The 24413-nt window shown below is 36.7% G+C and overlaps 1 protein-coding gene across 1 annotated transcript; it reads right to left on the bottom strand.

The window, feature by feature from the left end:
* Window positions 1–8442: 8442 nt before the first annotated feature.
* AMTN (amelotin) lies at window positions 8443–23518 on the bottom strand. Its single transcript, XM_060655970.3, has 9 exons — window positions 23436–23518; window positions 23263–23331; window positions 20079–20162; window positions 18891–18956; window positions 17878–17967; window positions 13520–13555; window positions 12374–12400; window positions 9416–9680; window positions 8443–8712 (listed from the first exon to the last, which is right to left on the bottom strand). The coding sequence occupies exons 2-9, from the start codon at window positions 23314–23316 to the stop codon at window positions 8702–8704; spliced, it is 633 nt and encodes a 210-aa protein (XP_060511953.1). The 5' UTR covers window positions 23317–23331; window positions 23436–23518; the 3' UTR covers window positions 8443–8701.
* Between the last annotated feature and the right edge of the window lie 895 nt (window positions 23519–24413).

The following is a 24413-nucleotide window of genomic DNA, read 5'->3' as shown; positions in this document are numbered from 1 at the left end:
GTCTCCCTCTCTTTCTGCCCCTCTCCCACTCACACTTGTGTGTGTGTGTGTGTGTGTGTGTGTGTGTCTGTAAAAAATAAATAAATTTCAAAAAAAATTTAAAAAAATTAAAGAAATACATATTGACATTCAGAGGTTACCCCCAGGGTATTGAGGATACAATTTGTAACATGAATGTGTCCACCCAAACCAGTGATGGCTATCCACCTTGAATGGTAGTGGGGAAGGAGCAGGATTATCTGTGCAGAAGGTGATGTGTGTTAGCACACAGAAAGTGTGCTAACTTCCATTCTTTCCATGATTGCCTTCTATGACTTTTCACATTGTTCTATTCTCAGATGCACAAGGACACTACAATAGACTGGTAGGCTCTTTGGGTTCTAAAAATGTTTAATAGATTCTGGAAAGGACATAAGTATACTACTTGTTGAGATGTTCTTATATGTGATGTTTTCTTGTGGTTATAAATTTAAGGGAAGTTTAATTCAAACTAGTTGTTCTTTTCTTTCTTTTTAAAGTTAAAAAATTTTTTTTTAAAGTTTTTATTTAAATTCCAGTTAGTTACCATGCAGGTAATAATAATTAGTGTACAAAATAGTGATCAACCCTTCCATATAACACCCAGTGCTCATTACAAGTGCACTCCTTCATCCTTATCGCCTGTTTAACCGGTGCCCCCACCTACCTCCCCTCTGGTAACCATTAGTTTGTTCTCTATAGTTAAGGGTCTGTTTCTTGGTTTGCTTCTCTCAAGTTTTACTCTGAAATGAATACTTCTTGCAATTATTTGTCCTATGTGTTGGTCTAACATCTGTCACACAGTCGTTTCATGCTAGGTATGTGATTTTAGTTTTACAAATTTAAAGTTTTAATTATGTTAATAATAATAAAATTTCAACTTCTGTTTCCTTAGTTCCATTGAGTTTCTTGAATGTGGCTCCTAATGTCTTAGGTTAGATGTTTACTGGTGAGGTCTGTCAATATCTCACTGGGAGAATGAGTCTGCATTTTTACAGCTCTTTTAGGATGATTTCTTTTCCTGACCTGCAGAGGTCTTCCTACCCAAGGGATACTTAGTTGGAGGAGTTATGGAATATTGTTTCCTCCTTTCCAAATCACTCCCATTGTAGAAGGTATCAATCACTTATTTATTTCGCTCATACGTTCTCTGATTTTCCTTAAGTGTTGTCCTTCCTCAACCTTCTTCCTGAGTTCATGGGTTCTAACTTGGATTTTATGAATAGCTATCAGATTTGAGACTAAATTTGTTTCTAAAAGTGCCCTGTTCCCCTGAAACAGCTATTGCTCTCTTTTCCTTGGCTTGAGTTGGTTCACTACACTTCTGGTTTTTCGGTCTCTGGACCACCAGGGGGAGGTATTTTCTATCCTTTGGCCTGATAATTTCTAGCAAATCATATCAATTGCAAATATTGTGGGCTAATAATTTTTTATTTTTTATTTTTTTGAGAGAGATGGAAAGAGTGAGAGTGGGGCAGAGAGGCAGAGGGAGAGAATCTTAAGCAGACTCCACGCCCAGTGCAAAGCCTTACATGGGGCTTGATTTCATGACCCTGGGATCATGACCTAAGGAGAAATCAAGAGTCAGAAGCTTAACTTAGTGAACTACCCAGGTAGCCCTGGGCTAATATTTTAAAATACCAACAAATGTTTAGGAATCTTTAAAAAAAATTGATAGACCCTTAAAAAAAAGGTCTTAGGTTTAAAGAAAAATTGAACAGAAAGTAAGGAAATTTCCCCTTTGTCCTCTTTCCCACCCCAACCATTGATCTCATTACTAATATCTTACATTGCTGTGGTGCATTTGTTACAATTGATCCAATACTGATATATTTTTATTAACAGTTTTCCATAGTTTACATTAGGGTTCACTTTTTATGTTGTAGATTCCATGAGTTTTGATGAACAAATGTCTAATGACATGTTATCTATCATCTCAGTATGATACAGGATAGTTTCATTGACCCTCTGTGCTCCACCTAGTAATCCCTCCCTCCCTCCGAACGTCTGGCCACCCTGATCTTTTTACTATCTCATGGTTTTGCCTATTTCAAAATGTCATCTGGCAGGAATCATATAGTATGTATTATGCACAGATAGGCTTCTTTCACTTTGCAATACGCACTTAAGTTTCCTTCAAAAGGTGGATTTTTCATGGCTTGATAGCTGAATAATACTTCACTGTTTGGATGTCCCATAGTTTGTTAATCAGTCTTCTACTGAAGGACATCTTGGATGCTTCCAAATTTAGCAATAATGAATAAAGCTGCTATAAACATTTGTATGACGATTCTTCAGTTTTCAACTCATTTAGGTAAATACCAAGAAGTACAATTGCTGGATCATTTATTTAAGAGTATGTTAAGTTTTGGAAGAAACCACAAACCTGTCTTCCAAAGTTGGCGATACCATTTTGCACTCCCACCAGCAACAAATAAGAGTTCCTGTTGCTTCACATACTCCCCAGCATTTGGTGTTATCAGTGTTGTGGATTTTAGCCTTTCTAATAGGCATGTAGAGGTATTTAGTTTTTTCTTAAATTTGTAATTTCATGCATATGATGTTGAACTTTTTATCTTTTTAATATATTTATTTGCCATCTATATATCTTCTTTGGTGAGATGTCTGTTCATATTTTTGTCCATGAAAAAAAATTGTATTGTTGTCTTATTGTTGAATTATATAAGTAGTTTGTATATTTTGGATAATAATGCTTTATCAATTTTGCTACTATTTTCTCCCAGTCTGTGGCTTTTTTTTTTCATTTTTCTAACATTATCTTTGCAGAGCAGAAATTTTTAATTTTAATTTTAATTAAAAAATTGTTAATGTTTATTTATTTTTGAGAGGGAGAGAGGGAACAGGGAGCGGGCAGAGAGAGAGTGAGACGTAGAATTTGAAGCAGATTTCAGGCTCTGAGCTGTCAGCATAGAGCCTGATGCAGGGCTTGAACCCATGAACCATGAGATCATGTCCTGAGTTGAAGTAAGATGCTTAACCAACTGAACCACCCAGGGACCCCTTTAATTTTAATTTTAATTTTAATTTTAAATTTAATGGACTTTGGGTTTTCTTCTTCTTCTTTTTTTTTTTTTTTTTTTTTTTTTTTGTTTGTTTGGTGTTGTATCTAAAAAATCATCCCTATACCCAAGGTCACCTAGATTTTATGCTCTGTTATATTCTGGGTAAATTTAGGTATATAAGTCATTTTGAGTTAACTTTTGTGAAAGTTGTAAGATCAGGGTCTAGATTTGTTTTCCTTTTCTTTTCTATTTTGTTTTATTTATTTATTTTTTGCATATGAATGTCTAGTTTTTCCAGCACCATTTGTTGAGAGGATCATCCTTCCTTATTTCTGACATTTTTTGTATCTTATATGACAATGATTTTATAGTATCTTTTTTTTAATGTATAGAGAATAAAAAGATAGAAAAGAATAGAAAGATGATTTGGTCTTTCCTGTAGCATTATTGAGAAAATTTTATCTTTGGAAATTTAAAAAAGTTTCTTCCAACTTTATAACTTATGCAAACCCAAGTTCAAATCTAGGTTCTCTGTGACCTTGGACATGTGACTTATACTAAGCTTTAGATTTCCCATAGGTTAAAAGGAATTTTACTTTAAAACGGGTGGCTCTTCTTAAATCTAGACTTGCACTGTCCAATGTGGTAGCTACTCATCACCTGAGGCTATTGAGCCCTTGAAGTGTAACTAGTTTAAATTGAGATGTAAATGTAAATTCTCATTTGATTCCAAAGATTTAGAAACCAAAAAAAAAAAAAAAACCCAAAAAACCAAAACCAAAACCAAAACCAAACCAAAGCAAACCAAAGCAAACCAAAAGCAAAAACAAAAACAAAACCGAAGAGATTTTTGTTTGAGTCTAAGATAGACTATTAATTTTTTATGTTGCATATATGTCAAAATATGCTATTACATATATATGTTGTGTTAAATAAAATGCATTATCAAAAATTTTTAAAATTTTTAAATTTTATTTTTTTTAATGTTTTATTTATTTTTGAGAGAGAGAGAGACAGAGAGACAAAGCATGAGCAGGGGAGGGGCGAGAGACAGGGAGACACCGAATCAGAAGCAGACTCCAGGCTCTGAGCTGTCGGCGCAGAGCCCAACAGGGGGCTCAAACTCACAAACCCTGAAATCATGACCTGAGCTGAAGTCAGGTGCTTAACCGACTGAGCCATCCAGGTGCCCCAAAATGCATTATCAAAATTAATTTTACCTACTTCTTTTTACCTCTTTTATGTGGTTACTAGAAAATTCAAAGTGACCTATATGGCTCATTTAATATTTTTGCTGGATGGCATTTCTTTAGACTTTGGTATCCATTATCATGTCAAGAGTAAATTAGAATTCAGTTTTCTAAAAATATTCTGTTTTGTACTTCCTAAATAGAATGCCCTAAGTATATATTATTTCCCTCTTCTTTGGGCTCCAAGAAGAATTTGTCATCTAAAAAAAAATTTTTTTGACGTTTATTGATTTTTGAGACAGAGAGAGACAGAGCATGAACAGGGGAAGGTCAGAGAGAGAGAGAGAGAGAGAGAGAGAGAGAGAGAGAGAGGGAGACACAGAATCTGAAACAGGATCCAGGCTCTCAGCTGTCAGCACAGAGCCCGATGCGTGGCTCCAACCCACAAACCGCGAGATCATGACCTGAGCCGAAGTCGGACGCTTAACAACTGAGCCACCCAGGCACCCCTTGTCATCTAGAATGAAGTAGATATTATTACATTTTGCCTTTTAATGAGGACATAAAAAGGATTAATGTAAACATAACACAAAGCACAAGGAAAGGAGGGCAAAGCACATGTCTAGATCTAGGAGACAGAGGTGGGTTTATAATAAAGCTAATGAAATTCAAGTTCACGCTGCAGTGCTCTTCACTTGTATGGGTTCCTTCCCAGCCCCTGAGAGGAGAGGAGGTTAATAATGTGCTCACAGAGTCTTATGTTTTGCAGCTCTTGAAATAGATATTTTAACCACAACCAGTGAAAAACATTTGACTCTCTCACCTTGACTTTCCTTTCATCTTACTCTATCTTGTGTCAAATAGCATTGGGGTGATCACAGGGATTTTGGGGACGGGCCTAAGGAAGGTTGATTTAGGGTCATATTGAATTTGGGTTTAGTGGGGTATATTTATATGGGTTGTGAATAATTAAGTTGCTCTGGTTGTTTCATTTCGCACATGGCTCTTGGGAATACTCCTAACTGTCCTCCCCACCCCTGCCCCAGAGACTCAACCCACCAAATTTTGGGACACCAAAGTGAAGGCAGTATGAACTTGTCTTGTGGTGCTTGGAAGCAGAAGTATGTGGTAAGGGAAGAAAAAAAAAGTTCTGTATGATGTTTAAAGACAGAGACTGGTCTGCGGAAAATTTTACCGATCAGACTGTAAAGTTGACAGCAGGTTTCAGCTTTCACTGGTGCTTTGTTGAATGGGAAGATCTCAATTGCCAAGAATAGATTTAATACTGCAGCACATACAATTACATATTTACTATAGTTTTTTTTTTTTTCTTTTTTGGTGGGAATTGAACGAAACTGATTGTATCAAAACTACTGTGTTTGTAGAATAAGAATGAGAAGACCTGTGTGTGAAGTCACACACCTGTGATAGGTCACCATATATTTTCAATATAATTCCAGGGAGAAGATTAAAAAAGAATGGATGCTACAATGCTCAAAGTTGTTCTCAAAGTTTGGTGATGATCCTTGGGGGTCCCTGGTATCCTTTTGGTACATCAGTGAGTTAAAATACTTTTGTAGTGATACACAGATTATATTTTGCCTTTCCATTCTCATTTTCTCAAAGTATTCAGTGGAATTTTGAGCAGTTATGTATGTGATATTACGACAGATACATACAGATTGAATGCATAAGTAGGTATGAGAATCCTATCTTTTTTTTTTTTTTTTTTTTTTTAAGTAGGCTCCACACCCAGCATGGGACTTGAGCTCACAACCCCTGGAATCAAGAGTCGGATGCTTTACCGACTGGGCCAGCCGGATGCTCCGAGAATTGTATCTTTTGTTAAGTCAGACATGAGAGAAATTTCAAAGATAAATCCACTCTTCTCACTACATTTTCTTAATTAAATAAGGCTTTCTCATTAATAAAACAGTATTTTCATTATTTTTATTTTTTTAAGTTTATTTATTTTGAGAGAGAGAGAGAGAGAGAGAGAGAAAGAGAGAGGGAGAGGCAGAGAGATGGGGGGAGAGAGAGAATCCCATCCTCACTGTCAGTGCAGGGCCTGATGTGGGGCTCAGACTCACGAACTGTGAGATCATGACTTGAACCAAAGTCAGATGCTTTGGGCACCCCAAAAACAGTATTTTTCATGTAAAAATATGTTATTTGTACCAACATGTAATTTATTTATTATTGATGTCTTTAAGTGAATGGATAACTAAACATTTTTAATTTCATATATTCTTAATCTCTATTGTCAGGAGCACACTGTATACACTGTATGTTAGCCAACTTGACAATAAATTATATTTAAAAAAATAGAAAAAAAAGAAAAGATGTAGAGAAATATTGGTAGAAGTACATCCACATGGCCATTTTAGATAATAATTTGCCAATATATATCAAAATTTTAAATATTAAAAAGCATATCCTTTTATCCAGTAATTCACTTTCAGGAATCCATCCTCTAGAAATTCTGGCTCTGGGATGCCTGGGTGGCTCAGTTGACTAAGCATCTGATTCTTAATTTCGGCTCAGGTCACAAACTCAGTTTGTGAGTTTGAGCCCCACGTTGGGCTCTGTGGGGACAGGGTGGAGCCTGCTTGGGATTCTTTCTCTCTCCCTCTTTCTCTGCCTCTCCCCTGCTTGTGCACTCTCTGTCTCTGTCTCTCTCTCTCAAAATAAATAAACTTAAAAAAAAAGTTTTCAATGATCAATTACATGATAATTCCATTAGGTCCTCATTTAATTTTGTTGAAAGCTAAGAACAAGAAACTACTGAGTTGCAAAAGGTTATTTTCATTCTCAACATCAGCACCAATATTTGAAATTCTTTGTTATGTATCTTGGAGGTGTTCTATGACAGAGCAATTTCCCACAGTGAGATTGGTGGTAGGTGAGACAGTCCTTTTTTGGGTAATGTTGGGAAAGAGACTATGTAAGGAGAGAAGGAGAGAAGGAAGAGGAGACATGTTCTCGATCAAGGTCAGTCTTTGCAAAACACACATGTGGGGGTTAAGAATGGAGATGTCACCCTCAAAACCATCTGTTTGTAGCCCTTGGAAAGTCTTCATGTTCCTGCAGGAGTAGCATGCTCCAGGAAGACACCCGGTCTAGATTGTCTAACTGGTAATCATACAACTAAACTGATAATTAAAGCACAGAGAGGAAGGATAGGGACAAAGGGTGGATCTCAAAGGACAGATAATTTCAATTGGTTACAAGGCTACTAAAAGTTTATAGTGGTGTAGAGTTCGCAGAGCACTTTTATGCACTATCTACTTGTGTAAACCTTGTGGGACATTTATAGCAGGGTTTTTTGCTCCCATTTTACAGATGAGAAAAATGAGGCTAAGAGAGAATGTGTTCTTTTTTTTTTTTTTTTTTTTTTTTTTTTTGATAATGGGTCATCCAGGAAACCATTTGATAGCTCTTTTAATTAGTATCACATGGCACTAATGGAAAAATAGTTTTGGAAAATTCAGTCTTGATTTACTCAATTTGGCCATGAACACTTTGACAGTTTGTAAGTATATTATTCATACTCTGCAAATCTGAAACATTGTGGCTAATAAATGGTCAGCCATTAGTAAATCTTTAACCACCTGAAAAGCTTATCATGGCATATATATTTGGATTTGTTCCACACTGATGGGGCTGAGTCAAGCATAGTGAGAGATGCTATGAAACCTATCCATGTTTTCCCTTTGTGGGGCTCTATTGTGGTTTCTGTGAATCCTTTCCATTCCTTCCCACTCTGAATGAACTGTGGTGGTCTGAGTTATAAACTCATTCAGACTAACTTCTACCTTTTAGATGTGTGGAGCAAGAGAATCACTTTTAGTGATTACTTCATGTCATTTCTCACTTTTAGATATACCAAAATAAAGCACTAAATGCCAAAATCCCTAACTCTGTATTTAAGCAACTTGAGGACAGGCAGTGTGATTTACAATTCTTTGTTTCCACTTCATATTTTGGGAGTGCTTGTAGAAAATTAAAGCTGTGGCTCTTATGGGAGAGAGTGGGTAACAAGTTGGTTGTGAGGAAATCAGAAATTATCTTTACATTGCTCAATATCCACTCCGTGACTGCAGTGCCTCCTACTCCAAAGAAAGCCCTCCATCTGGAACATCATCTAAGTCCTGATGTAATGCAGTTTCTGAAAGGGTCCCACTTTCTTCTCTCCCCAAAGAAGAAAAAAATTCAGTTTCAAAATATATTTAATACGTATACTTTCCAAGTCCAAGGTGGCATAACGTTACATTTCAAAGACAAATTTATCCATTTGTTTTCAGAAGTCATTATTCTCCAGGAAGAATATATTTTCTGAAACTTCAAGAAAGTTAGGTAAACTAAGAGTTTCTTCTGATACTCTCTAGTGTGTCTCCATCTATTCCATGATATGATCAGTGAAAAAGATTTGCATTTGAGGCGGCTTAGTTGAAAAAAAATTGAAACAGCTTACTGATTTCCTGGAAGAAAACAAAACACTTTTTAAATGTAGGTAAAAGCATATTGGATTGAAACATTTTTACTTGAGATCAAAATTTCTTTTCTAGGAGTATCCATCTCAAATCATTGTTTTGCTCTTTCCAAGGACATTTGGTTCCAGAGATCTGTACATGTTAAATGATTATTTCTGCTTGTTGGTACTTAAAGAGCTTAGTTTTGCAACATTTCTTAAGTCCCATCTCAAGATAATGGCACATATGTTCACCTACTGTGCTAAATCCTATCTATTACTATGACTATTACTATAGACAGGAAGTATTACTGCTTCCAACACTAGGTTAAGAAGGTTCTGTGTCTCATCTATGATGGGTGAGTGGACAAAAGTATCATGATTGATTAACTGTGACTGCTGCAGGCCTGCAGTGTGTTTGGGAGTCAGAGGGAGGTGAGAAAGGGAAAGGACAGTCTGTTTCCAAATACTCCCAGATCAGACCTAAGATAGAAAGTATGTTATGCCAGCAACTAAATGTCTCCTTTCTGGGTTGATACAATAGAATTGGTGGCCCAATAAAAATACTCCCTCACAGTACTGGAACCAACTGTGAGTGTTAGGTACAGGGGATCCCTGGTTTTATTAGGATCTGTATTTGTCGAGGCAAGACAACTCTGCTCCCACCCTGCAGATGACTTTCACAAAGCATTTTCCTGGCTCAGAGTATTTACCATTTGGCGGCCCTGTGGTGGTTTCCTGGGTAGTGTGCATGCCCCTTCGGATGCCTGCAGGGGCCGTCACTTCAAAGTCATCATCTGTGTCACTAGGAGTTGGAGAGAAGCCTTCTGAGGTTCCCTGGATGGCAGGATTCATTCCTGCTTGCCCTGCAGGAAGGATTCCATTCTGGGCATCTGGATTAGCTTGACTGTTGGGCAGGATGGATCCTGGGAACAGGGGCTGGAAAATGAGGCCTGTGAAGATTTGTGGGGCCATTGGCTGGAATGAGGAAGGGAAAATGCAAACAAAGTCAAAAGACACATTTTAATGCTGGTCAACCAGTCTTTTCTCCTTTGAGGGTAGCAAGTTGAGGTAGGAAATGCAGGACCAGAAGGGTAGAGTCAGACAAGATAATCAAGATTTGGCATTCCTTAGAGGAAATGCCTCCTTCTTTTGAGCAAGGCTGATGCTGGTTTTGTGACTACAATTCCATGTTGTATCTGAAAGGACACGTCAGAATCAAGCCAGTCATGGGAAAAGGAATAATGAAAAATTTGTTCATCTCAGGTGTACATGGAGATAGAACTAAGGCAGAAAATCCATACTATTATGCTGGGCTTTCTCTCTGCTATTAACCTAAATTATAGTCTTTCTTTTGCCCAAAAGTTTTTAAAGTAATTTAAGATACTAAACATTAATGGAAAAATTAATCCAAGTAGTCAATCAATCCTCATCTCATGGTTGGCATCTCTTCAGGTTTCTTTTGATTTATTTTTCAAAGGCATTGGAATATTCAGTTAGAAATATTTCTCTTGTCATTTCAACCACTTCTTTATTCCTTGAGGCTACTCAACAGAATTCCTATGGATAGGTCTGTCAATGATTTGCACACTGGAAATAAATGTTGCTGCCTGCATTTATTTTTTTTCCCCTGGAAAAAATTACTGTAAGAATTTCCTCCTAAGAAAAAATAATTTAGTATAAACTGGATTTGGAGAGAATTCAGGCGGGACTTGTTCTCTGAAACCCCTTAGCTCTGATAATGTTGACATTGAGTAAGAAGGGTTGAGGGCTCATAATTAAGATACAGGTCATTTTCTTTGAGCATAGTTCTTAATTGTAAGTTTGTATAAGAATGGCCTGAGGGGGGCGCCTGGGTGGCTCAGTCAGTTAAGCATTTGACTTCGGCTCAGGTCATGATCTCACAATTCATGAGTTTGAGCCCTGCGTCAGGCTATGGGCTGACAGCTCAGAGCCTGGAGCCTGCTTTGGATTTTCTGTCTCCCTCTATCTCTGCCCCTCCCCCACTCACACTATGTCTCTCTCCCTCTCAAAAATAAACAAACATTAAAAAAAAAAAAAAAAAAAGAATGGCCTGAGAAGTTTATTTAAAAGGTAGTTCCTAGGCTTTATTGTTAGAGAGATTCTGATTGAGCTATTTTAGGGAAGAATCCAGAAATCTGCATTTTTTTTTTATCAACACCCTGAGTTGTTTGATTTGCGAGCCAACACTAAAGTTTTTGAAAACACTGTCTTAGATTTACCAGGTACTGAAACCAGAATTAGACTTATGGCAGATGAGAGACAGAAATAGAACACAGATGTTTTCAAGCTGGGGGTCATGGCCTCCATAGATTTGAAATAAAGAAGGCAGTAATGCCCATCATTAAAAAATAAGATAAAAAGAATAGACTATAAATTACCAAGTGCATTCTCTACAGTAAGGGTAAATACTATTTCATGAAGTGTGTCTGTGTGTGTGCATGTGTGTATGTGTGTTGTGTTAGCTGCATGAAAAATATAGCTGTTACCATGAGTTTTACTGAAAAAAAGTTTGAAAACCACTGGTATAACGGATCGAAAAATGGCTTTTGATCCGAATATACTGTTTCTTGACCTTGGGACCTAAGGTGCTTGGGTTCTTTGAGCCTCAGTCTTGTTACCTATAAAGTTGTGTTACAACTCTGTTCTTTGTGTTCTTGTGGACTGGCTGGCTCAGTCCGTAGAGCATGCAACTCTTGATCTTGGGGTTGTGAGTTCAAGCCCCACTTTGGGCATAGTTTACTTAAAAATCTGTACTTTGTCACTTGGTGTGAATTAAAGGCAATGTATGTAAAAGATCTACCAAGGTACCTGTTACACAGAATTGGCTTAATGACTGGTAGATGTGGATGTTCTATTGTTGCAGAAAAGCCCCATTACTTTATTTTATTTGTGAACAATCTAGCAAATCTCTACCTTTTTCATAAAAGAAAGATTTCAAAGAAACCTGTCTTCCAAGATACTGCCTCAACTCTTAACTTCAGTGTCATGTTTAGATACCGCATTAATTCAAGTCATTTTTTTTCTGACATGACTTAAGGGGAAATGTATAGAAGTGTCTAATAATGGCAAGATGAGTTTCATTTAGGTTCAGCCCTCTAGTTATTTCTGTGGATAGGGAAGAGTTCATCCATCACTATAAGATGCTAGAAAAAAAACATATTTTCATAAAATTAAAAATTTAAGCCAAGAAAATGAATCTTTCTTTCAATAAATATCAATATGTACATTATTATACATTGTATGACTTTTGATAATTTAGAATCCTAGATTTTAATCTATGCATTTTAAAAATATGCATTGGATTTCTGGATAGAATTGAATTTGATATCAATATAGAGAAAACAAAAGCTAAGTCAAATGAATGGAAAAGTATCTGGAGAAGGATAGTGAAATCTTCAGCTAGACAAAGGATAACTTAATGCAAGGACCTATAAAAATGTTCGGTTTATAGAAGCATGCACAAGGGTTAGCAGGTGTGGTCAAAAGAGATTGTGTGGGGACAGAAAGAAGGATTGTGATAGCAGGGAAAAGAATTTGAAATGCTAGTAATTTTATATATATATATATATTTTTATATACATTTTATATAATTATATATGTGTGTGTGTGTGTATATATATATATATGTATATATGTATATATTTTACCAATTCTTCTGAGCTTAGGATGGTACCCTAAAAGGACAATAATAACACAAGTTATTAGACAAATTTTAATATATTTGAAGCAAGATATGTATAACATAACTTAAAAACTTAAGATACTTATAAAATTTGTAAAGAGATATTTAAAAAATTTCAACAATATTTTAATTGCCTCTGTGACTTGTGTCATATAATTCAAGCTGGCACATGATATTGGACTGCTAACACTTATTATCTGAATGATGTGAAGTCTTCTGCATTTAAAAAATTATAAATGTTTCTATTATTAAGTAATACATGAACATTGGAGGAAACTTGGAAAATGTAGAAAGCAACAAAGAAAAAAAGTATAATGCCATTGTACAGAGTTGGATGGATTTTCTTCCAGATGTTTTTCACACATGTCTTTTTTCCATAATAGAAGTTATGTCATTTATATAATTTGGGTCTTACTTTTTCTTTTAATACTACATCAATAATCATTTAACCTTACTAGTGACAAAATCAAATAAATAAATATCCTTTTTGGATGGTCACAAAGTATTTGCTCTATGTTGTACCATTTACTCAAACATTTCCTTTTTGTTTAAATTTAAATTGCATCCAATGTTTTTCTCCACTACAAATATTATTATTTTGATGGATATGTTTGTAAATAAACTTCTGCTGTATTTCAGATTATTTCATTTGAATGTGTTCCTAGATGTGGAATTAAGAATTGATATGAACCAGGGGCTTGGTTAAGCATCTATCATCTCATGTCATGATCTCATGGTTCACAGGTTCAAGCCCTGCATTGGGTTCTGTGCTGACAGCTCAGAGCCTGGAGCCTGCTTTGGGTTCTGTGTCTCCCTCTCTCTCCCTGCCCCTCCCCTGCTCCTGCTCTGCCTGTCTCTCTCTCTCTCAAAAAAAAATATTGTCGTTAAAAGGTTGTTTTGAATACTGAGATAGTATATAACAAATAACCAGATGCCTAGAACAGTGCCTGGTGTGTAGTAAATGCTCAATAAGTGTTAGCTCATTATTATCAGTGTTCATACAGTGCAAAGTAAACAGGAAACTTGGCAACTATCTGGTGAATTGAGGCAGAATGACATATTTCACACTAAACTGATTTAAAGTAAAAATCACATTGCAAAACAATCTTACCTGGGCTCCAAGGTGTGCTACAATAACTGGCAACATCTGAAAAAGAGTGAAAAATTCAATAAAAAAATATGTTCAAAGCAGATGATATAAATATAGGGACTTTCTTAAAAGTATACAATATGCCTTGAACAAATATTTGTTACCAATGTATCAGCTACAATCATAGAGGCCCATAGAGTTGGATGGGAACTGGAACTCATCTGATGTGTAAAAAGCAGATTCAACCCAGAGGGATTTGGAAACTAGTCCAAGGCAGCACATTAAGGAGGTAGAAGTTACTAAATTGGACGAGAAAAACTAATTTTGGTCTCAAGCTATCTCCAAACTGAAAGTTATTACAAGTAATCATGAGGATAAAATGCATGTATTTCTTTTATATGGCACCTCAGAAGAGACACTAAAAAACAGATTTCTAAAATACAAAGATTTATTGAAGCAAATATATTTAGTCTCATAATGGTTACCTGGATATTTTGCTGTTAAAATAGAGCACTGGTAGAAAATGATGGATGATGTTGTTCTATAATCTTGATACTGGCAGTTCTTAGAACTGAGTGAGAAATACTTTACTGGTCACTGATAATCACACGAATGTTATTGATATGGAGAACAAAGGCAAAAGAAATGTAGATAAAATTAAATTTCCACGTAACCTGCAGCCCACTGACAAATACATGAGGCTGGCAGAGTATGACATTCCTATAGGAACTCCCAATCTTAATGTTAATGCTTTGCTAGAGGAAAAAACAACCTTAGCATGACAATAGCTAGGCCTCCAGGATCCTATAAGTCTTCTTTAACATATGAAAACCTCTTGCAAACTTTTCTTTTTCTCTGCCCCTCCCAACTTAAAAGTATATAAACCAACAGCTTCTTACAATCCCCAGGACAGCCCTTTCTGCCCTCAGTCCTGTGTCCCGGTGTGGTGCTTTAAATATAACCACTTTTTTGCACCAAAAATGTCTCAAGAATTCTTTGTTGGCCATTCACTCTCAGACCCCCACTTCAAATCACATCATTATGAAGTTTTAGTTGAAAAGATTTTGGTGAGGGGGTTGGCATTCTCTAGTACTCTAAGAGTTAACCTAGAGTTTGTCCAAGAGAACTAGGCTTTTAAAGTTTATTTTAATGTCTATAGAAATTCACATAGTGTCATGAAAGTTATCAAAATGGGGATTTTAATACTAACCACACCAAAGATGCAAAAGTCTTATGAAATGGACTCTTAACTTTGTTATTTCCCAAGATAGTTTGCACAGTAATATCCATAATGCCAAAAGGTACATGCATTTAAGTATATACATTTAAGAAAAAGTTTTACTGTCAATCAGATTCTTGATTACTGACAAAACAACCGAGTAATCTTCAGAATGGCAATGGGAAAGTGGGTTGAGGGGAAAGGGTGCTCAGGATTTGGAAAAAAAGCATAATTACAATTTCTTCTTTAAAGGCCAATTTGAAGGAACGAAAAAATACAAACAGGAAACCACAGATGTGTAAATAAAAAGTTTAATAAAAAATAACTTAGTTATTAACCAGTGTAACAATAAGGAGAAAACATTTTTATAAGTTTTTTGGTAGAGAAATTGTTTGAAATAAAAATAGCTAACACTTCTGAGTGTTTACTGTGTGGTAGACACTGTTCTAAGTGTTTTATGTTTATTTGCTCATTTAATTCTTATAATAGCCCTAGGGGTAGGTTCAACTTTAATTCCTATTTTAAATCATGAGGAAAGTGAGCCACAGAGTGGTGAAGTAACTTGACCATACATGTAGTGACTAGGGAGCTGGGATTTGACCAAAGTTTTATGGTTCAGGAGTTCACTCTTTTTTTTTTTTTTTTTTAATGTTTACTTATTTATTTTGAAAGAAAGAGTGTGCATGCAAGCAGGGGAGGGAAAGAGAGAATCGCAAGTAAGTTCTGTGCTGCCAGCATGAAGCCTGATATCAGGTTAGAACCCATGAACCCTGAGATTATGACCTGAGCCGAAATCAAGAGTCAGATGTTTAACTGACTAAGCCACCCAGGCACCCCTGGCATTCTTAACCATGTTGGCTTTGGGTTGATAAATGAGAGCTGTGGACATGTGCCCAGGTTTCTGGCAGAGGATATAAGTTACTCTGCATAGGGAGAGGCAGGCTCCAAGGAGCTGGGGCAGCACAGGAAGTCAGGTATGGGGACCCTTGGTGGTGGCATATCCTGGAGACACTGAAGAATCCCTACTGAGAATGGGGATTGATTTATATTATTGCATGTTGGGAGCATGCAGTGTCAAACCCAGTCTACTGAATCTTTAGTAACTTCTGTGGTGCCTACTAATGCTTTTGACTCCAGTGGATGTTTGTTGGTGAATTTGAAGATGTACTAAATTTGACTTCAAGGTTGAATCAGGGTGACAATTGAAACTGAAGCTGGGGAGTTAGCATATGGATTATATCAGGGGCATGTGTTAAGGAGATTCTCATTTTATTTGCCTGTCTCTAGTCTTTTTAGTCTTTCTCTAATATGTATGTAAGAAATAAGCACTGACTGATAGACAAGATACATCTCAATATTAAAAAAGAAATGTAAAAATTAGTTATGTCACAGAATTTCACAAATATGAATAAATGAAGCAGTATAGAGTTTCCTGTGTTATTTTGGGTAAATGAAAGTACAGAGAAAGTACTTAGTTGCATATGACATAAAACTTAAGTTGAGCAGCTTAAAATTATTTTGTCAGTTAAACTCAGCTTTGATTATAATTACTCATTAATTTAAGCTCGCTCTTATTAAGACCTGGAGGTGTGTGATAGGAAGATTTTAGAATATATTGGTCCATTGTTGTATTCATGTTTCATAATTTGGGAATGTGTATTAAAAGTCTTACATATTTGTATGTCTTTCGATCCCAAAATTCTGTTCCTAAGAACTGGTCATAAGAAAATAATCATTGACATGATCAAAGACTTAGTTAAAGGATATTCACTGTAATATTGTTTATAGAAGCACACATTTGGGTGAAAAAAACTCCACAATTTTTACAATATGATGGAATGCTACGCAATCATTAAAAACCATTTTATTAGTGAATATTTCAAAATACAAAGACTATTAAAAATATATTAAGTGAAGGGGGCCTAGGTGGCTAATTGGTTAAGTGTCTGACTTGATTTTGGCTCCATGATCTCATGGGTTTGTGGGATCGAGCCCCCTGTTGGGCTCTGCACTGGGCATGGAGCCTGCTTAAGATTCTCTCTGTCCCTCTCTGCCACCCCCTCTCAGAATGGATGAATAAACTTAAAAAAAAGAATTCTATCATATATGCATATATATATGTATATATATATGTATATATGTGTATATATATATGTATATATATGTATATATATGTGTATATATATATATATATATATGCATTTTCTTTGAAAAATGTACAATGCTCATATTTTCTTAAAAAAATCTACTTACATGTGTAGAAAAAGGACTGGAAGGTCATACCATAGAATGCCGACAGTGTTTAGTTCTGGCTGATAGGATTATGAGTGAATGTTCTTTTTCTTTTTGCTTTCTATATTTTCATAATTCTATATAACTTACATCAACTATATATGTAATACGTAAAAATCTTCTACAAAAATGAGACCATTATGTGGGAATGATAAGGGCTGAGTTCATGTGTTTATCTATGAACAACTTAGTCTAGCTGTAGAGGGATCATTGTGTTTTTCTCCAGAGTCACCAAGCTTTTTTAGAGAAGTTTTAAGAAGGTAAAACTTGGACTTTGTCTGTAGGTAAAATGCAACACTTTTGACAGGAGTGATGCCCCATGTATGTCATTTATATCTTAGTGGGGGAGGGTTTTTCAGGGTTTTTCCTGAAAGCAAGTAATGATGGGAGGGGAAAAGGAACTAGAGAGTCATTGAGCACTTGAGAGGAGGCATGAAAAAAAGGGCATAAACAGGAGACTGGATTTGCTGGGAATAAACTTTATCCATCTCTTGATTTCTCTTTGGGATGATTGTGGTCACCCAGGAAGTCCTCTATGGAAAACAGCAAGCAAGAAAAGAATCCTGCTACCTCTCAGTTTCTCCCCTTATATTCTTGACTTTTCAGTCTTCTACAGCTCTTCATATTTCCCTGTTACCCGCTACAAATGTATTCTAGAGAGGGTATGGGGTTGCGTGCTTGGCTTTCCTTGTGTGTTTTCATCAAGAACCAAATTGCCAAAGATGTTCTATGTTCAATTGGACATTCCTCTGTAAATTTCTGGGTGAAATTTTCGAGAACCTTAAAAAAAATTCTTTCCTCCCCTTTAGGGTTCCACCTGATAGAAAATGCTCCCCCTTGTTGAACTGAACTCCTGTTTTGAACTTACTTGGGCTTGCAGTGGCTGTTGTGTATTCAATCCCCCCAGGGTCAGTGGGAGGGTCTGGGTACCAGGCGCCAGCCCTGCAGGAGGATTTAGCTGTAGGGCAATGAAAAAGATTGTTATTGTGTTGTTTCAGGTTGGCCATTCAAGAAACCAAAATGTATTTACCAAAGTTAAAATATGTTTAAAGGACAGGTTTGCTATGCAAATATATGTGTTTAGTATGCAGACCTGAAAACTAGTATGCAATATACTATTGCCTTAGGAATTAGGTATAGAGATGAAGTTCAAAGACTTACTTAGTGTACTAGTACAGCCATAAGGTCCAGGACTAACTTTTCCCATATTAAGTTTTCCTTTGGCATTTAACCCATTTTCTTGAGGATTACTTACGTGATTTTATCCTCACTTTCCCTTTTGGCCATAACAATGGTTCCTGGGATTTTTTGATAGCTTTCTTATAAAGACATTAATTCCTTTATAGGTATCCCCATAAAAATTGTGAAGGTCACAGTGAAATATCTAGTCTGAATGTGGTTTAATACTATGTTTCTGATCTTAACAATCAAAAAAGGAATTTATTATGTTTCCTCTCCCAGAGTAAACCATACAGGTAATCCATGAGAAGAGTGAGGATCTTTCTACCCCTTCTAGTTTTCTCTTGTCTCTAGTTTTCTCTTGTCTAGTGGTCATAGCGTTTGTGTGGGTGTGTGAACACTGTAGGGTGAAGTGAGGAAAATATGTTGGAGGAATGTGTAGAGGAGCTTGAAGGAGAGCTAAAAAGAACAAAAGCAGCAAAGACACGAAAATTTGATTAATTCTTTTAGAAACCCTCTTGCTAAGTAAAACTTTGAATGATGTACTGAAGAGCATCCAATGCTCCTACTTTTTTTTGTTCTCTTTCAACTTATCTACGATGAATGTGTGTGTGCGTGTATTTGTGGGAACACACACATGGACATTAAACATTACGTATTGCATTTAACAATGGATATTAAAATGATATAAAAGAGTCTTACCAGCTGCAGATCTGCGCCCAGTGTGATCATCTGTGTCAGCGGTATTAGACTTAAAGAGGGGAAGACCTGCAGGGCATGGAAACTGATGTGAGACCAGAGCTTGTCTGTTGCCACCGTGCTGTCCGTGCTGGATATCCTCAAGTACCTATACTCCCATTACAGGTGGATTTAGGTAGATTTAGGATGAAGGTAAATGGAGGTGAAGCTTGACTCCTTCCATGGCCCTCAGAGGTGCCCTAGCAATGTGTTGAGTTTAAAAATGTGTCAGTGCACCTGGGTGGCACAGTTGGTTAAGCACCCAACTCTTGATTCTCTGGATAAAGCCCTGTCTCAGGCTTTGTGCTGTCAGTGTAGAGCCTGCTTGGCATTCTCTCTCTCTCTGCCTCTTTTTGCTCTCGCACTCTCTTTCTCAAAATAAATAAATACTAAAAAATATGTAACTTACTCTCATTTCTTATCTCATAGTAAATTATACACTTTAGTACTTAATTTCACATAGCTAATTTTGTCTTCTTTTGCTTAAACAGCATCCCCAAATTGTATAAGCTTCAGGTTCCTTAGGGAGTGAGATGGGCTCCTGACTTGAGTGTTCTCTAATGTCCACAGACTAAAAAGAGGACTTTGCACTTTGTTGTTATAGTACTATTTCACAACATTTAGAGGTAGGTAAGGAGGGATCCTTTAGAGCAGAACCAGGGTTGGATTGAGAAGGTGGAAGCCAAGAGACGATGTAGTTTTCAAAAATATTTAAATATGTTTTAAAGAAACAGATTTTACAGTGATATAAGCTTATCAGTAACAATGGAACTTAAGAAAACTATAAGGAAATATGCAGTTATTTTTATAGATGACCTCTTAATCCCTGCTAGCTCTGGCAGATATCACATACAACTATGTCACAGTATTTCAAGGACATTGATGACCACGCTTTGTCAATAGGTGTAGCTATTGCTTTTACAGAGTTTACTATTGGTTGCTAAACAATAAGACAAAAGAAAAAGAATGAAGATATTTTGCTTTTCTTGCTCAAAAATTTCAAAAAGTTTAGTCCTTTTTGTTTTTTCTTCCCAAAAGGAAGCCTTTCTCTCTTGTTCGGGCATAAGACTATGTAAATCTTGATTTTAAATTCCCCAGTCTTAACATGTTTCCTTTGTTGGCTGCAAATGTTCTGCATTGTAGGACTCTTACCTGATTTAGCTGATGTTGGTTTAGAAGAGTTGCCTGATCTAGAGCCAGTTTTGTTGGAAGTCCCAAAGCAGGGTTGAGCTGTGTCTGCAATTAACAAATATTAGATGAGGCAGGAATGTGTCTGAGATTTTGTATCCATTTATTTCCAGGATGTTACAAGTTGTCCCAAATGCACAGATGTCTCTGGAGAAGTTTTAGTTCCCTGGAAAGTTTGGTGTGTGACAGGGGATGGAATTGTAGAGTCGAAAAATGTGAGACCAGAGAGGTGTGGTGGGGAAGGGTCTACTGTGGGGTCGGGCACATAAGTTCTTATGGTAGTTCCTAGGCTTCCTTTTCTGTAACTGCCTTCCTCCTTTTTTCAGGACATGAAATACATAGTCTGCACCTTAACTCTGTAACATTTGCTTTTTCCCAATGTCTGAAGGTAAGCTGCCATAACTTCTACTCCGTTTTCATGAAGCTTCCTGCTTCTGTCTTGTGCCTGACAAATCATTTCATGTAATGGAGATTCAATCTCCTTCTTGGCCTCCTAGTGTATTAAGAATGACCATTTTGCAGCACCTGGATGGCTCAGTAGGTTGGGCTTCCGGCTCTTGGTTTTGGCTCAGGTCATGATCTCACGGTTCAGGGGTTTGAGCTCCTCATCAGGCTTCATGCTGATAGTGGCGAACCTGCTTGGAATTCTCTCTGTCTCCCTCTCTCTGCCACTGTTCTGTTCTCTCTTTCTCTCAAAAATAAATAAACCATACAAAATAGCCAACGTGTAGGGGTGAAATGTCCTTGACACCCACATCATCTGGTTGTATGGTTTTGTTCTATAGACGAGGAAACTGAGGTCCACAGAAGCAAAGTTACCTGCCCAAGGTGATACAGTGAACGGCAGAGCCATCCACCAGGATCCCTGCAAGTTCTCTTAGTCCTTGAAGAAATAAATCCTTTTTCATTAGCTTCTCTGCATTCAGGTAGAAGCTCCCTGGCCAGGTTGACTCCAGTTTGCCTATGCTCCCCGCTGCATCCCAGAGGGCAGCGTGGTATGGCCCTCCAGCGCTGCATCAGCCATTGGGTAACTTGGATATATCCTGAAGCTTCTACTGACTGGTTTCACTCTGGACTTACCCCTTCAGTTGTAAGAAGTAAGATTGTCCTTAGAGGTCCCCTTAAGCTGTAAGATTATGTAAGTGTGTTTTTCATCCCCTACAATCTATTGTCAGCATGGCAGCCAGAGTGGTTCTTTGCAAACGATAGTCTGGTTCTTTCACTTCTCTGCTCAAACTCTGCATTGACTTCTATTTTCACTCAGAGTAAAAATCAGAGACCCTACAATGATCTGAAAGTCCTCATGCCCTGGGCCTCCAGTGTCTCTCTGAACTTTCCATCCCACCCCATTTCCTTTTGCTCACTCTGCTGCTGTCTTTGGGACAGATGTTTGCTGTCTTTGGGACAGATAAGGCTCATTCTTGTCCTAAAACCTCACCTCTACCTGTTCCTTCTCTCTGCAATGTTCTTACCCTAGACATTGGCTCACTCCCTCACCTGCTTCAAGTCAGTGCTTGAGTGCACTGTTTTATTGGTCAGGGTCACTTACCCTGGCCTTTCTCCTAAATATGCAACTTGTCCCATCACCAATGTGTACCCTATTCCCAAGCTTTGGATCTACTAAAAACAATCCCTAGGCTGTTTGAAATGTCCACATTTAAAAATTGATTCATTTTTATGGCTTTATGATAATTTAATAAATTCATCTACAAATAATAAAAAATACTTTGTCTATGTGTCATGATTTTTCATTTGGTAAATATCACTACTATACCTTATAGACATGTCAGTGTCACACCCCACATCCCCTGTACCACTCACACTGCTCCTGCTCTCATGTCATTGGCTGTTAGCAATCTGCATTAACCTGCATGCCACTCCTGAGTCAACCTTGCATGATAGCTGTGCTCCTGGAAAGTTTTATTTATCTTGAGTTTTTACAAGTAGTATGGTAATTTAAATACTCCATAGACACCCTATCTAGAAAAACTTTTTGGTAAATTTGTTTAAAGTGAAAAATCCATGTTTTGTAAAAGAATTACTAATTTACCTTGATTCAAATTATTTTTTTTGTGGACAGCTTCTTTAAAGAGGGATGTAGGTATATATGGAGTGAAATAAGGAGATTGGTTCTATCCTCTATCCATAAATTCACCCTGTTCATCTTCTTCATAGAAGTAATCATAGTTATAATTTATAATTTAACATTTCTTTAAAAAATATTTAATATCTACAATCCTTGTGAACACCATGAAGGGTCATGTCTTCCCCTCTGCCCTCCATTATTGTGTCTTCAACAGCTAGCACAGGATTGGGTACATAGAGAGTTTTCACTAAGTATTTGTTGATAGCATAGATGATTATAGACATGTCCAGTGAGTTCACCTATAAATGGGTTTTTTCGATTCTTCTATTTCACAGAAAATTCCTTCTAATTTTTTCTCAGTGTACATGCTCAAGCAGCTCAAATGGTCAAAGGGAAGTCCATCGAGAGATCCAAACCACCTACATGTACGTCTATAAAATATTGGAGGACAATTGAAGTATGTGTTAGAACACTGGTGCTCCTTCCTTTCAAAAAGTTGTTAAATGTGAACGTATTTTTCGGTGAAATGTTCTAAGTAAAAAATGTTAGCCACTTTGTAATATTCCCTTGCTATTGTGCAATTTGATAACCTTTTTAGAGTTTATATACTTGCATAATTTGGTAGCCTTTACAGAGTTTATATAGTCTACATGCTTCATGCTTCCAATCAAGAAAGTCAGAAAGTACAGTCTACCTCTTTAGTCATGAGAAAATAATCGATCGCCAAGAAAGTCTTAAATTATTTTTGGAAAGTAAAATAATTATCTACTTTGAGTAGGTATAATTTAAGCATTCCTCCCCTCTCCCCCTGGTTTCTACCCTATTGTTCTGCCAAGATAATTAAAGTTCTATGTTAGAGTGGATGCATTTTTAAAATCTAAGAATTTGAAATATGCACTAAACCGTATTAGTTTATCATTTTTCACTTTGGAAAATAAAAACAGAAAACGAAGGGAATGGGTTACAGGACAGAGCAGTTTTGATGGAATGCAGGAAGAAAGGTCCACAAGCAGAGGGTGCTGCTGAGGCTGGTTGGTAATAAAATAAACATATTGCACTTACTGGTAATGACTGAGTTGATCCTAGAAGATAAAGCAGTAGAATCATAGTCTTCATGTTTCAAAATGCTGCCTATAATAACAAAATGATGTCACTCTTTCACTCTATTTTTTCCCCCTTTTCAGAGAAGATTTAAAAAAAAAAGTTCTATTTGAAATATCATCAGTTGATGTTACCTTTCTCTCCACTCAGGAAAATGTACAGGTGAAACAATATCCAAAGTCCAGTTGATTTCTCCAGTTTCTGTGTTGAATAATTTTACCCTTGGATGAGTTGTAAATTGTAGAAGGAATTTAAACTCATTCCAGGAGGCTGGCAACTGAGACACCAATCAGGACTTAGCTGTCCGTGAAATCATTTGGTTTCTCTCATTTCCCAACACTTCATTAAGTGAGTTATTAGCTGCAGACATCATATTACCCAATGTCTACCATTTGAATAGAGGGTATTTCAGGAAGACATACCTTGTGCAATTAAAAAAAAGTGCAGACAATAAAAAAAATTACAATCCTCTTTCACTTTCATCTCCCTCCCAAATGACTTTCCAGATGTATGTTTTGTCATGTTTGTAATGTTATATGAACATATAAATCAAACATCAGAATGTACAGCTTTGTATACAGTTAGAAAGTGAGGCCTATTATATATTGCTTTGTAACTTTATTACTTAAATAATGGATGACTTCAGGTGTCAGTACGTTTAGATTTATTTCATTTATTTAATGGTTATGTTATATTATGTAACATTTCTTTTTGATGGACATTTAATCTACTTCCATCGCATTTTGTAATTATAAAAGTGGTACAATGAATATCTTTATAAAACTTGTCTTGGGGCGCCTGGGTGGCTCGGTCGGTTAAGCGTCCGACTTCGGCTCAGGTCATGATCTCACAGTCCGTGAATTCAAGCCCCACATCGGGCTCTGTGCTGATAGCTCAGAGCCTGGAGCCTATTTCAGATTCTGTGTCTCCCTCTCTCTCTGCCCCTCCCCTGTTCATGCTCTGCCTCTCTCTGTCTCAAAAATAAATAAACGTTAAAAAAAAAATTAAAAAAAAAAAAACTTGTCTCACACATGTGGGAGTATTTCTGTAGGTTTTAATCTCAGAAGTGCTGAATTAAAAGATATCTATGTTTTAAATGTTAATAGATATGG

Source organism: Panthera onca, chromosome B1 (assembly GCF_046562875.1).
Source record: "Panthera onca isolate mPanOnc1 chromosome B1, mPanOnc1 haplotype 2, whole genome shotgun sequence".
Lineage (NCBI taxonomy): Eukaryota > Metazoa > Chordata > Mammalia > Carnivora > Felidae > Panthera > Panthera onca.
The sequence above is the reverse complement of the archived record's forward strand: the minus strand, read 5'-3'. Positions and strand labels throughout refer to the sequence as shown.